This window comes from Oncorhynchus nerka, linkage group LG8, assembly GCF_034236695.1.
Source record: "Oncorhynchus nerka isolate Pitt River linkage group LG8, Oner_Uvic_2.0, whole genome shotgun sequence".
NCBI classification, from domain to species: Eukaryota; Metazoa; Chordata; class Actinopteri; order Salmoniformes; family Salmonidae; genus Oncorhynchus; species Oncorhynchus nerka.
This window is the reverse complement of record NC_088403.1, coordinates 60174399-60187381: the sequence shown is the minus strand read 5'-3', so window position 1 is coordinate 60187381 and position 12983 is coordinate 60174399. Positions and strand designations below refer to the sequence as shown.

Genomic DNA, 12983 nt, shown 5'->3' with positions numbered 1-12983 from the left:
TCTGATATTTATTCATGTCTATTTTTATTTGGGGGGGTATTCTAGTCAATGATCCTCCTAAATTGCCTTCAGAAAGTGTTCATACCCCTTGACTTATTCCACATCTTGTTGTGTTACAGCCTGAATTCAAAATGGATTACATTGACGTTTTACCTCACTCATCTAAACACAATACCCCATCGTGCAAATGTATTAAAAATGACATACGGAAATATCGCACTTACATAAGTATTCACACCCCTAAGGCAATACATGTTAGAATCAGAGACGACAGCTGTGAGTCTTTCTGGGAAAGTCTAAGAGCTTTGCACACCTGGATTGAACAATATTTGCATGCGATTCTTTCAAAAATTCTTCAAGCTTTGTTAAGTTGGTTGTCGATCATTGCTAGCCAGCCATTTTCAAGTCTTGTCATTGATTTTCATGCAGATTTAAGACAAACTGTAACTTGGCCACTCAGGAACATTCTTCTTGTTAAGCAACCCCAGTTTAGATTTGGCCTTGTGTTCTATGTTATTGTCCTGCTGAAATGGTGAATTATTCTCCCAGTGTCTGGTGGAAAGCAGACAACCAGGTTTTCCCCTCTAAGATTTTGCCTGTGATTAGCTCCATTCAGTTTCTTTTTTATCCTGAAAACTCCCAGTCCTTGACGATTACAAGCATACCCACAACATGATGCAGCTGCCATTATGCTTGAAATATGGTACTCAGTAATGTGAAAATCCAAAACATAACACTTTGTATTACAGACAAAAAGTTAATTGCTTTGCCACATTTTCATGCAGTATTACTTTAGTGCCTTGTTGTAAACAGGATGCATGTTTTGGAATATTGTTCTATTCTGTACTGGCTTCCTTCTTTTCACTCTGTCAACTAGTTTAGCATTGTGGAGTAACTAAATGTTGTTGATCCATATTCAGTTCTCTCCTACCACAGCCATTAAACTCTGTAACTGTTTTAAAGTCACCATTGGCCTCATGGTGAAATCCCTGAGCGGTTTCCTTCCTCTCCGTCAACTGAGTTAGGAAGGAAGCCTGTACCTTGTAATGACTGGGTGTATTAATACATCATCCAAGGTGAAGGGGAGGACCTTTTCTATTCATATACTGTCCATACACACCATCCTGCATAACTGTCTATATACACTAGAGGTTGGCCGATTAATCGGAATGGCCGATTAATTTGGGCCGATTTAAAGTTTTCATAACAATCGGAAACCGGTATTTTTGAGCGCCGATTTGCAGATGTATTTATTTTTATACCTTTATTTAACTAGGCAAGTCAGTTAAGAACACATTCTTATTTTCAATGACGGCCTAGGAACAGTGGGTTAACTGCCTTGTTCAGGGGCAAAACGACAGATTTTCACCTTGTCAGCTCGGGGGATCCAATCTTGCAACTTTACAGTTAACTCGTCCAACACAATAACGACCTGCCTCTCAGGTCGTAAGCCGAGGTAAGTTGCTAGCTAGCATTAAACTTATCTTAGAAAACACAATCAATCATAATCACTAGTTACATACACATGGTTGATGATATTACTAGATATTATCTAGCGTGTCCTGCGTTGCATATAATCTGACTGAGCATACAAGTATCTAAGTATCTGACTGAGCGGTGGTAGGCAGAAGCAGGTGCGTAAACTTTCATTCAAACAGCACTTTCGTGCGTTTTGCCAGCACCTCTTCGTTGTGCGTCAAGCATTGCGCTGTTTATGACTTCAAGCCTATCAACTCACGAGATGAGGCTCGTGTAACCGAAGTGAAATGGCTAGCTAGTTAGTGTGCGCTAATTATCGTTGTGTTGCTGGTTCGAGCCCATGGAAGAGCGAGGAGAGGGACGGAAGCTATACTGTTACACTGGCAATACTAAAGTGCCTATAAGAACATCCAATAGTCAAAGGTTAATGAAATACAAATGGTATAGAGGGAAATAGTCCTATAATTCCTATAATAACTACAACCTAAAACTTCTTACCTGGGAATATTGAAGACTCATGTTAAAAGGAACCACCAGCTTTCATATGTTCTCATGTTCTGAGCAAGGAACTGAAACGTTAGCTTTCTTACATGGCACATATTGCACTTTTACTTTCTTCTCCAACACTTTGTTTTTGCATTATTTAAACCAAATTGAACATGTTTCATTATTTACTTGAGGCTAAATTGATTTTATTGATGTATTATATTAAGTTAAAATAAGTGTTCATTCAGTATTGTTGTAATTGTCATTATTACAAATAAAATAACATTTAAATTAAAAATATATATTTTTTTAAATCACACAAAAAAAAAAAAAGGTCGATTAATCGGTATCGTCTTTTTTGGTCCTCCAATAATCGGTATCGGCGTTGAAAAATCATAATCGATCAACCTCTAATATACACCATCCTATATAACTACTGTCTATACACACCATCCTATATAACTACTGTCTATACACACTATCCTATATAACTACTGTCTATACACACCATCCTGTATAACTACTGTCTATACACACTATCCTATTTAACTACTGTCTATACACACCATCCTAGGATAACGACTGTCTATACACACCATCCTATATAACTACTGTCTATACACACCATCCTATAATAACTACTGTCTATACACACCATCCTATATAACTACTGTCCATACACACCATCCTATATAACTACTGTCTAGACACACCATCCTATAATAACTACTGTCTATACACACCATCCTATATAACTACTGTCCATACTGTCTATACACACCATCCTATATAACTACTGTCTATACACACCATCCTATATAACTACTGTCTATACACACCATCCTATAATAACTACTGTCTATACACACCATCCTATATAACTACTGTCCATACTGTCTATACACACCATACTATATAACTACTGTCTATACACACCATCCTATATAACTAGTCTATACACACCATCCTATATAACTACTGTCTATACACACCATCCTATATAACTACTGTCTATACACACCATCCTATATAACTACTGTCTATACACACCATCCTATATAACTACTGTCTATACACACCATCCTATATAACTACTGTCTATACACACCATACTATATAACTACTGTCTATACACATCATTTCTATTCATACTGTACACTCTCCATAACGTCTATATACATATACTGTACGTATATTTATATTCCGGACTATTACATATTTCTTAATTCCTTTATTGTTGGGATTTGCATGTATTGTTTTGTATTGTTGGAGACAGGAAGGAACACTAGAATTTCGCAACACGAGCGATAACATCTGCTAATTGTGTACGCGACTAATACATTTAACTTGACACACACACACACACAGTAGGCCACCATCAGCATCACATGAGGCTTCTGAGGGGAGGACAGCTCATAATCATGGCTGGAACAGAGCAAATGGAATAGTATCAAACACCTGGAAACCATGAGTTTCATGTATTTGATAGCATTCCACTTCAGCCATTACCATGAGTCTGTCCTCCCTAAATCAAAGTGTCACCAACCTCCTTTGGTCAGTACAAGGCCCACTGGGAGGAAAAGTGGACAGTCCTCCCGAAAAGCGGACGGCCCTCCCGAAAAGCGGACAGTCCCCCCGAAAAGTGGACAGTCCCCCTGAAAAGCGGACAGTCCCCCTGACTCCCATGCTGTCAGAAATCCCTTTCCACAGTAGATGTGGAAAAGGCAAGTATGATTTCACCTTAATTAAAGATATGACTTTATTTTAAGGAAATGTTTTTTGTCGTTTTAAAGCGGATGTAAATTGTTGTTTTTTCACAAATAGCTTTAACAGATATTACAGAGAGATGTTTTGAAAACTTTGAGACTAGGTTTATAGGCTTATCTTTCAAGTGTGAGCTAAACATGATTTTATTTTTTCATACAAATTTCATGGACTGTGGGAAGTGGAAGTTCTGCGGAAATTAGTGTCTTTAATCTCTTATTCCATCACAGATCATTGTCAACTAACAGCCAATAGGGAAAAATCTAGAAGAGCCTTTATATCTGGGCAGGTAACTTTCTATACTTCAGCTAATACCCAGCTGAGTACACAAGTCACTATATGTAAATATGAGTTATGCAAGTCACCTAAAGTTGGTTATGGAGGCCTTATCTATTTGCTCTGGATAAGGATGACAGGAGAAGCAGGCTTCGAATGCCAACTGTCGAACCCATATTCAACCAATCTGGGTCTATGTCTGTGTCGTAGTCCTACAACCATTCTGCTTATAACAATCCACAATATTTCACAGGGGACTGAACACTTTCAACCAAATATTTACTTAGATTTTTTGAAAGCTGTGTGGCAAGCCAGTGCACTTTCAATAGGACCTGACAACCTTCATACCATTCAGTGGAGAAGAGCACTTTATGCTTGTAGGACTTGTCTTTATTTTTACATGGCTCCAAACATGGCTGCATTTCACTTATGATGTTGTTCAGGGTATACTTAATGAACGTCGGAGACGTCCACAGACCACTTCTATCACGATTCAAAATCATGTGCCAAAAGAGAAACCTAGTGAGCACGTTTCATCTATAAGAGAAACCCAGTGAGCACGTTTCATCTACAAGAGAAACCCAGTGAGCCCCTGTCATCTACAAGAGAAACCCAGTGAGCCCGTTTCATCTAAAAGAGAAACCCAGTGAGCACGATTCATCTATAAGTAGTTACTACCTATTCTGCCTTCCCACTTACATAAAGACGTGTGTGAAAGTGACAGGGTTCCTCCCACTTATTTCACCACGCCCACTTTCAGACACACTCCACGTATGCAATTACTCATGACTCCAAAGTCCTGCGCGACATGGGCAAGGATTTGGCCTGATGGGAAGTTGTGATGTCATCGACCAATAGAGAAGAAAGTAAACAAAGTTAAGTAAATCAGGTGTTATATGAGGTGATAAAAGAAAGGAGACCCGAGTGCCACTTTAACAGTGGATGAAAAGTCTCTGCACTATACCCAACCCAACCCTTTTCCCAGTAGACAGTGTGTATATTCACATCTTAATCCCCGCTGATGCGTATCAAAATAGTGTAGTGGAGGTATACACCATATAAATTAATAAGGCTGATGGAAGAGATCAGAATATTTAGCTTTAAAAAAATGTTGATAAATCATTATTTCTTCCCATTTTAAGCGCAGCAATGTGCACACGGCGGTTTACCGATGCGCTAATGTTCCACAATGCAATTTGCGGGAGAGAAAAAAAAAAAAACACCGTTCTAAAAACACACATGCAGCGATTTGATGGACAGATATGGCAATATCCATTAGAAATGTTGACAGATCTAAAGTTCCAACAACTATCATGGAGAGCTAATATGACTAGGATAATGCCTTTGGCTGCTAGACAATGAAAGAAAGCTGATCAGAAATCCAATACCGGAGATTTATGACGAAGTCTTCAGGAAACATTTCCCTCAACATTTAGAATGGTGTGATTTTGGCTCAGCTACTTTGAAGCAAGGTAAGACATGCCTCAATATGAAGTAAAAAAAAGTCCAGGTTTCAAACAAATTAGGAACAGGAAAAATATAGAGATGGTAATGACAGACCTAACTGTCTTCTGGTAGACGGAAAGCCTTTCCCAGAAAACTTCTCAATGAAATGTTAACGAGCTACAAAGTAGCCTATACCTACCTGGCAGAATGACATCAGGATAATTTGCTTCTATCCGGTGGCCTTTTTTTGTTGTTGTTACAAACTCCATTTCCATGTGTGCTACAGAAACACTGCGAACCTAACAACAGTGCTAGGTGCCTGAACACTTGAATTAAAAGGTAACTACACTCAAAAAGCTAAATGTCTTAATGCGTTCACACTGCACCTTCGCCCAGGGCTAAGAGTCGCCTTAGCACTAGGATATGGGAGATTTTAGCCCGGGGCTAAGCGAGTGTTGCACACACTTGCACATTCTAAAGTGGGCTAGCACCAACCTTAGCCCAGGACCATGGTTAGCACCGAATTTTCAGGGTTAGCCCCAGAAACACATTGCCAGTGTGAAACAGGGTCAAGAACAACACCTAGAATGCTCGCTGTCCAATCACAAAAGCTGCCCTGTCACCTAATTTCCATATGCTGCAAGACGTTCTGCACCTTATTTTGATAAGTACCGTGACATACCATTTCTCCTTCCATCTGAGGATAAAAAAACGACATACTTTCATCCATGCAGAAACATTGGTCGCTATGCCTAACAAAAATGGTGACTATGCAAGCTGTCTAAAATCTTCTCACTTAGCCAAGTGTTATAAATGTTATTTATAAATGTGGGATACCTGGAGAAAAATCAAGACATCTCTGAAATAAAAAATGGATGGCCTTTTGCCTTCAGTAAAATGTATATTTTACACGACTCTACCTGAACACTAGAAAGAACACATTATGAGTTGATAGCAGAAGAACATGCCTACGGTTTGCAGTCACTCCTAGGACAGACCAGAGCCTTGGAGATGCAGTTTTAGAAACGGTTATTTCTTTTGTAAGCATTATATGGAAAAGTAGCCACGAGGCTGTGGATGAAAAGACTATAGAATTATAATAAAAGGACTGTATGAACCCATCATCTTATTTGCGGTCTGAGAAAAACAAGGGTGGAAAAGCCTTTTAAAGAAGCATTTCATTCTACGTCGTTTTACATGACTGGAGACAAGCAGAATATTGAGCGCATTTTTATTGAACCTTTATTTAACCAGGCAAGTCAGTTAAGAACAAATTCTTATTTTCAATGACGGCCTAGTGGGTTAACTGCCTGTTCAGGGGCAGAACGACAGATTTGTACCTTGTCAGCTCGGGGATTTGAACTTGCAACCTTCCGGTTACTAGTCAAACGCTCTAACCACTAAGCTACCCTGCCGCATGCTGCAGCACCAGAGACCTTTTGATTTCTATACAGGCTGTTGTTGTTGTTTTTTTATAATAATGATTGTCTAAGTTTGGAACTGTGATGAAGTTGTCTATCAACTGTAAAAATGGAGCTCAACAGAACCAGTTACAACTGAAGTATGTGGGCAACAATGAATTCGATAAAAAGCCATCAGTTGTTTAACACAGCAGCCGCATATCATCAAGTAGGTCTATATGCAGTAACCTTTTTTAATTTGGGAAACTATCATTTTCTAAAATTATTCTATTTTAGTCCATGATATTGTTGTTACAAAACAGATCCAACAATTTATTTTTGTTCCTTTTCAGGCTACCTGGCTTGATCCTGACTGATTTGGGACCAACCGCCTCGATTCGGTCTGAAAAAGTTTTTGGGGTGTTTGTTTGTTTTTTTACATTGGATAAGAGTAGAGACTCAGAGCTACAAAATAGTATATCATACACTGCAAATGAGGAACAATGGGAAAGTAATTCTGCTTTGAAAGTAGATAAACTTGTAACACCACTTTGAGAAAATGGGCCTTAAATATTGTTACACCTACTGGAGAGCCTTTCTTTGTTGACACCTATTCGGCATCGTTCACACCCTCTTAAGCCTTAGCCCCACCCATCTCTTGAAGAATCCCCCTGAGGCCATGTGCTAAACAGAGTGAGTAAGGTAGTGTAGTAAACAACCAAAGATTTGAAGACTAAAAGTGTTGAAAGTAGTAGACTACAATAAGAAAAACTCCAGGTAAATATACCTGTTATCTCGTCCTTGGCCTTTATCCTAATCTGACTTGGTGCAGGTCATGTTGTTATTTTGATTATGATTTTTCAATGCCGATAATGATTATTGGAGGACCAAAAAAGACGATACTGGTTAAATCGGACAATTTTTTTTTCATCTTTATTTTTTATGGATTAGTAATAATGACAATTACAACAATACTGAATGAACACTTATTTTAACTTAATATAATACATCAATAAAATCAATTTAGCCTCAAGTAAATAATGAAACATGTTCAATTTGGTTTAAATAATGCAACAACAAAGTGTTGGAGAAGAAAGTAAAAGTGCAATATGTGCCATGTAAGAAAGCTAACGTTTCAGTTCCTTGCTCAGAACATGAGAACATATGAAAGCTGGTGGTTCCTTTTAACATGAGTCTTCAATATTCCCAGGTAAGAAGTTTTAGGTTGTAGTTATTATAGGAATTATAGGACTATTTCTCTCTATACCATTTGTATTTCATATACCTTTGACTATTGGATGTTCTTATAGGCACTTTAGTATTGCCAGTGTAACAGTATAGCTTCCGTCCCTCTCCTCGCTCCTACCTGGGCTCGAAACCAGGTACACATCGACAAGAGCCACCCTCGAAGCAGCGTTACCCATGCAGAGCAAAGGGAACAACTACTCCAAGTCTCAGAGCAATGAACGCAAGAGAAGTGACACAATTTCACCTGGTTAATATTGCCTGCTAACCTGGATTTCTTTTAGCTAAATATGCAGGTTTAAAAATATATACTTCTGTGTATTGATTTTAAGAAAGGCATTGATGTTTATGGTTAGGTACACGTTGGGGCAACGACAGTACTTTTTCGCGAATGCGCACTGCATCGATTATATGCAATGCAGGACACGCTAGATAAACGAGTAATATTTTGCTCCTTTGCACCCCAATATTTTTATTTCTACTTTGCACATTCTTCCATTGCAAAACTACCATTCCAGTGTTTTACTTGCTATATTGTATTAACTTTGCCACCATGGCCTTTTTTGCCTTTACCTCCCTTCTCACCTCATTTGCTCACATTGTATATAGACTTGTTTATACTGTATTATTGACTGTATGTTTGTTTTACATGTGTAACTCTGTGTCGTTGTATCTGTCAAACTGCTTTGCTTTATCTTGGCCAGGTCGCAATTGTAAATGAGAACTTGTTTTCAACTTGCCTACCTGGTTAAATAAAGGTGAAAAAAAAAATATATATATATATATCATCAACCATGTGTAGTTATAACTAGTGATTATGATTAAGTTTAATGCTAGCTAGCAACTTACCTTGGCTTCTTACTGCATTCGCGTAACAGGCGGGCTCCTCGTGAGGCAGGTGGTTAGAGCATTGGACTAGTTAACTGTAAGGTTGCAAGATTGAATCCCAGAGCTGACAAGGTCAAAATCTGTCGTTCTGCCCCTGAACAAGGCAGTTAACCCACCGTTCCTAGGCCGTCATTGAAAATAAGAATGTGTTCTTAACTGACTTGCCTAGTTAAATAAAGATGAAATATTATTTTTTATTTTTTATTTGGCAATATCGGCATCCAAAATTACCCTAATTAATCGGCCATTCCAATTAATCGGTCGACCTCTATTCTTCACATTACCATCTCTGGTAAACACACACTATATCAAATAAAACAATTCACATGTTCCAGAAGGCATTTCAGCCCCAAAAATGGATTTTGACATTATATACAGTATAATGCCTCTCCTGTAAAGTAGTGACTTGCGACATACACCTAGCTTCTTTAAAACAGGTCACATTTAGAGTTAGTATGTTGTTTAATAGCCTATTGAAATGTCGAAAGTCAATTGATAGTGACAGAATCACACACCAAGCAAAAAAATAAATACAAGTTAAATGTCTCCTGGGCTATTGAAGGTCCGAATGTCAGAGACAAACTGGACTGGAGTCACACTTTTATTTTTTTATTTTACATTTAACTTTTATTTAACTAGGGACGTCAGTTAAGAACAAATTCTTATTTACAATGATGGCCTACCGGGGAACAGTGGGTTAACTGCCTTGTTCAGCTCAGACATTTAGGTTACTGGCCCACCGCTCTAACCACTAGGCTACCCTGCCGGCCCTCCACTCTAACCACTAGGCTACCTGCCGGCCCTCCACTCTAACCACTAGGCTACCTGCCGCTCCGACATTTTTACAGCTTATTTCTTGTTCATTGTGAACTAAAGCGTCGTTATAGATCGTTTTATATAAACAGGTCCAATATTTTTTGTTTTATCTTAAGCCAACAAAGGGTAGGCCTTTGCTTTTAGACGACATTTTCTTGAACAAAACCCACAATAGTCTCAGATACACCCCTCAATTCAAGCCCTGGTTTTTAACTTAACACACTAAGCTCTTCAGTGACACAGCTATTGAAGAGGTGCACGGTGATTGAATGAATTGGCTGACAAAGTCTATGGATAGTTGATTATAATGTTGTATATCAAACAGGTAGGCCTACCTCTTATTTCTTGAATAGGAAGAAATGGGCTCCAACACAAAGCCCTCGTTGTTAGTAGCCTAAGTTCAAATTAAAATGTTTAAATTAATATATCTTCTCAAATTAGCCAACTTTCAGCACCCATGAACTGTCCATCTCTCTCTCCGGCTGCCGCATCATAGTGATGGAAGATATGTCAATTACTTGAAAATGACTTGTGAGGTTAATAACTCTCATAAATAGCTTAATTATGGGCAACGAAACATATTGTTTTTATTAAAATCAATTCAAGCAGTAGCAAGCTAACCTCTGGTCCTCCTCATCTTCGCACTCTCCCTCTCAAACTGAACATCAGTAGAACCTCCCCCAAACTCTGTAGTTCGAAGGACAGAAAAGGCTACATTTTCCTCTGTTTCCATAGCTTTTATATTGACATGTAATTAGATATATCCAAGATAATACTTATTGCACGATTTCGCCTGAATCCGAAAAGTCGATGTCTCGTTTGTGCACTGCACAGCGTTCTCTGTACAGGGGCGAGATCGGATTTCAAAAGTGAAACATTGTTTCCGAGGTTAGACAGTAACATTTATACAAACCATCACTGTTGGAAATCAAATGCTAATCCAGAAGCAAGAGGGGGAAAAATGTGTTAATAACGGTCTTATAACATTGGTGCGTGACAGAGATAGAATGTTGGGTGCATGTTGTGCTTGTCAGTTAGCTCAGGGCTTGGGAATATACGTGTGAATCCTTAGCCCAGGACTAAAGCTTAGTCCAGGGTAAATAAATGTTTGTGTGAACACAAGCTGGCCCAGGGCCAGTCTAACCTGGGGCAAGAAAAAAATGTAACCTTCATGTCAGTTAAGAACAAATTCTTATTTACAATGACGGCCTACATCGGCCAAACCCAGACGAAGCTGGGCCAATTGTGCGCCGCCCTATGGGACTCCCAATCACGGCCGGTTGTGAAACAGCCTGGATTCGAACCAGGGTGTCTGTAGTGACGCCTCAAGCACTGAGATGCATTGCCTTAGACCGCTGCGCCATTCAGGAGCCCAAGACAGCCTGGGACTAAGAACAATGCAGTGTGAAAATGCCTTTAGAGATGTCTGAGGTGGTTTAAGCATTGTTGTGGACTTAAAACAACAAAGTGGGACGTTCTTTCTATTAAAACAGGGTGACAGAGCGAAAACCTGAAAACAATGGGAAATCCTGTGAATGAGCAGACAGCCTCATTTATCTATTTCAATAGTAGGCCTATACTATTAGCCTATACAGTACAGCTTGGGTTGCACTCTTAGAAATAAGGTGCGATCTAGAACCTAAACGGGAAAGGTGACTGCCTACGTAGACAACTCCAGTTTACCATCAGTCTCTCAGAATGACTGTGCGTGGCATTATGCGAGGATGCGAAGCGATAAACAGGCGTGAATAATCGGTAACAGTGTCTCTTGGATTGGCACACTTACCTGTAGTGGCTACAATTGCGGCATTAGAAGCACGGGTCGACAGATCGGTTGAGTAACTGCTTTCCAATCCCAGTACCGCAGAGATGACGAGTCCACGTAGCAATAGAAGCACTGCTTGGTAGAAGTAACTCATCGTGGGGGAGGCCACTAATTATTTTCCGCGTGAAGAGAGAATAAATACAAAAATAATGTCTATTCCGAAATAGAACGCTTTCTCCAAGGATTCCGCCGGGTGTAAAGACTACCTGGAGAATTGCGTTTGGGATAAAAGTATTCGAATATGTCGAGCCACAAGAATGAAACGTCAGACGACAGTTAGATAAAATGCATCACCTTTAAAAAAAACGCTGTGTTTAGATAAATACCACATATGAATAGATAACAGCGAAATAGACTAGGAGCTGTTGGTGTTTAGAAATGCTCCACTATTTGCATCTATAGGCTATAGATAATGACAATTAATAGGCTAGGCCTATCTACAAAAAAATATCTAATTCAAGTGTTCGCAACGTCAAAAATGAGGCCATAATACTTCAAAAGTCCATCCAAAAATGATAGGCCTGCTCCAGTGCGTGGCATGAAGTAAGCTAGACCTCAAGCGACTCCCCTCATGCGTTACTCAGATCTTATAGAACGATTTCAAGCTAGCTCTATGAGACAAACCGGTAGCACACTCTACTTTGAAGTCAACTTCCAAAGAAAAAAGTGCAAATGGGTAGAGGTATGGTATCTTCTGTCTGAAAAAACACACGACCAAATGAATTGGCTCTAGCTCGCCAGGAAATAATACGCGGCGTGTCCAACGCGGTTTAAAGGACAATGTATCCGATCCTCATGATTGAATAAAGACAGAATAGTAACCTATCTGTACTTCCACATACAGTATGAACACACCGGGCCTGCTTTCAGCATATCGAAGACGCAGTGAGGGGTCCGCCTCCTCAAATGAAACGTATTCATCAGCTTCTCCCTGTCGCCCTATCCCCTCCAGTTTCACCACCGCGTCCACATACGACAGCTGCCCACGACGACGTTTACTCTCTTTTCCTATTCAAAGTTAATGTCAGGTTTCCATTCCTTCGTTTGACAACATCTGTTCGTCTACCTCCCCTGGCGTCGTAGCTCAACTGCTTGCCTTTGCCGGTTGATGCATAACTGAAGACATGGGGCGGAAGTCGGTCACTAGACATCAGACACAGCAAATGTATTGAGCGAGTTCGTTTTGCATTGCCCGCTGCCCCGGATGGTTTATCTCTCTTTAGGACGAACGGAATCGTCTAAAATGCGTAAACTCGGTTCGCCCGGGGCACCGGCCGATTCAAAACCAACTCGCCTATTCTTTCCCTGATGTGTGGATGAGTTTTTTACGCGGGGATGATATGCTAGGCTACATAGTA

The 12983-nt window shown here is 39.6% G+C and overlaps 1 protein-coding gene across 2 annotated transcripts in view; it reads right to left on the bottom strand.

The window, feature by feature from the left end:
• The window catches only part of LOC115127583 (stromal interaction molecule 2-like), a 113163-nt gene extending 100389 nt beyond the window's left edge, over positions 1–12774 (bottom strand). For both annotated transcript variants that reach the window (XM_065021957.1, XM_065021958.1), the window contains exon 1: positions 11587–12774. In XM_065021957.1, coding sequence (XP_064878029.1) covers positions 11587–11719 — 133 coding nt within the window. In that variant the 5' untranslated portion in view covers positions 11720–12774. The remainder of the gene's footprint in view (positions 1–11586) is intronic.
• Positions 12775–12983: the final 209 nt, after the last annotated feature.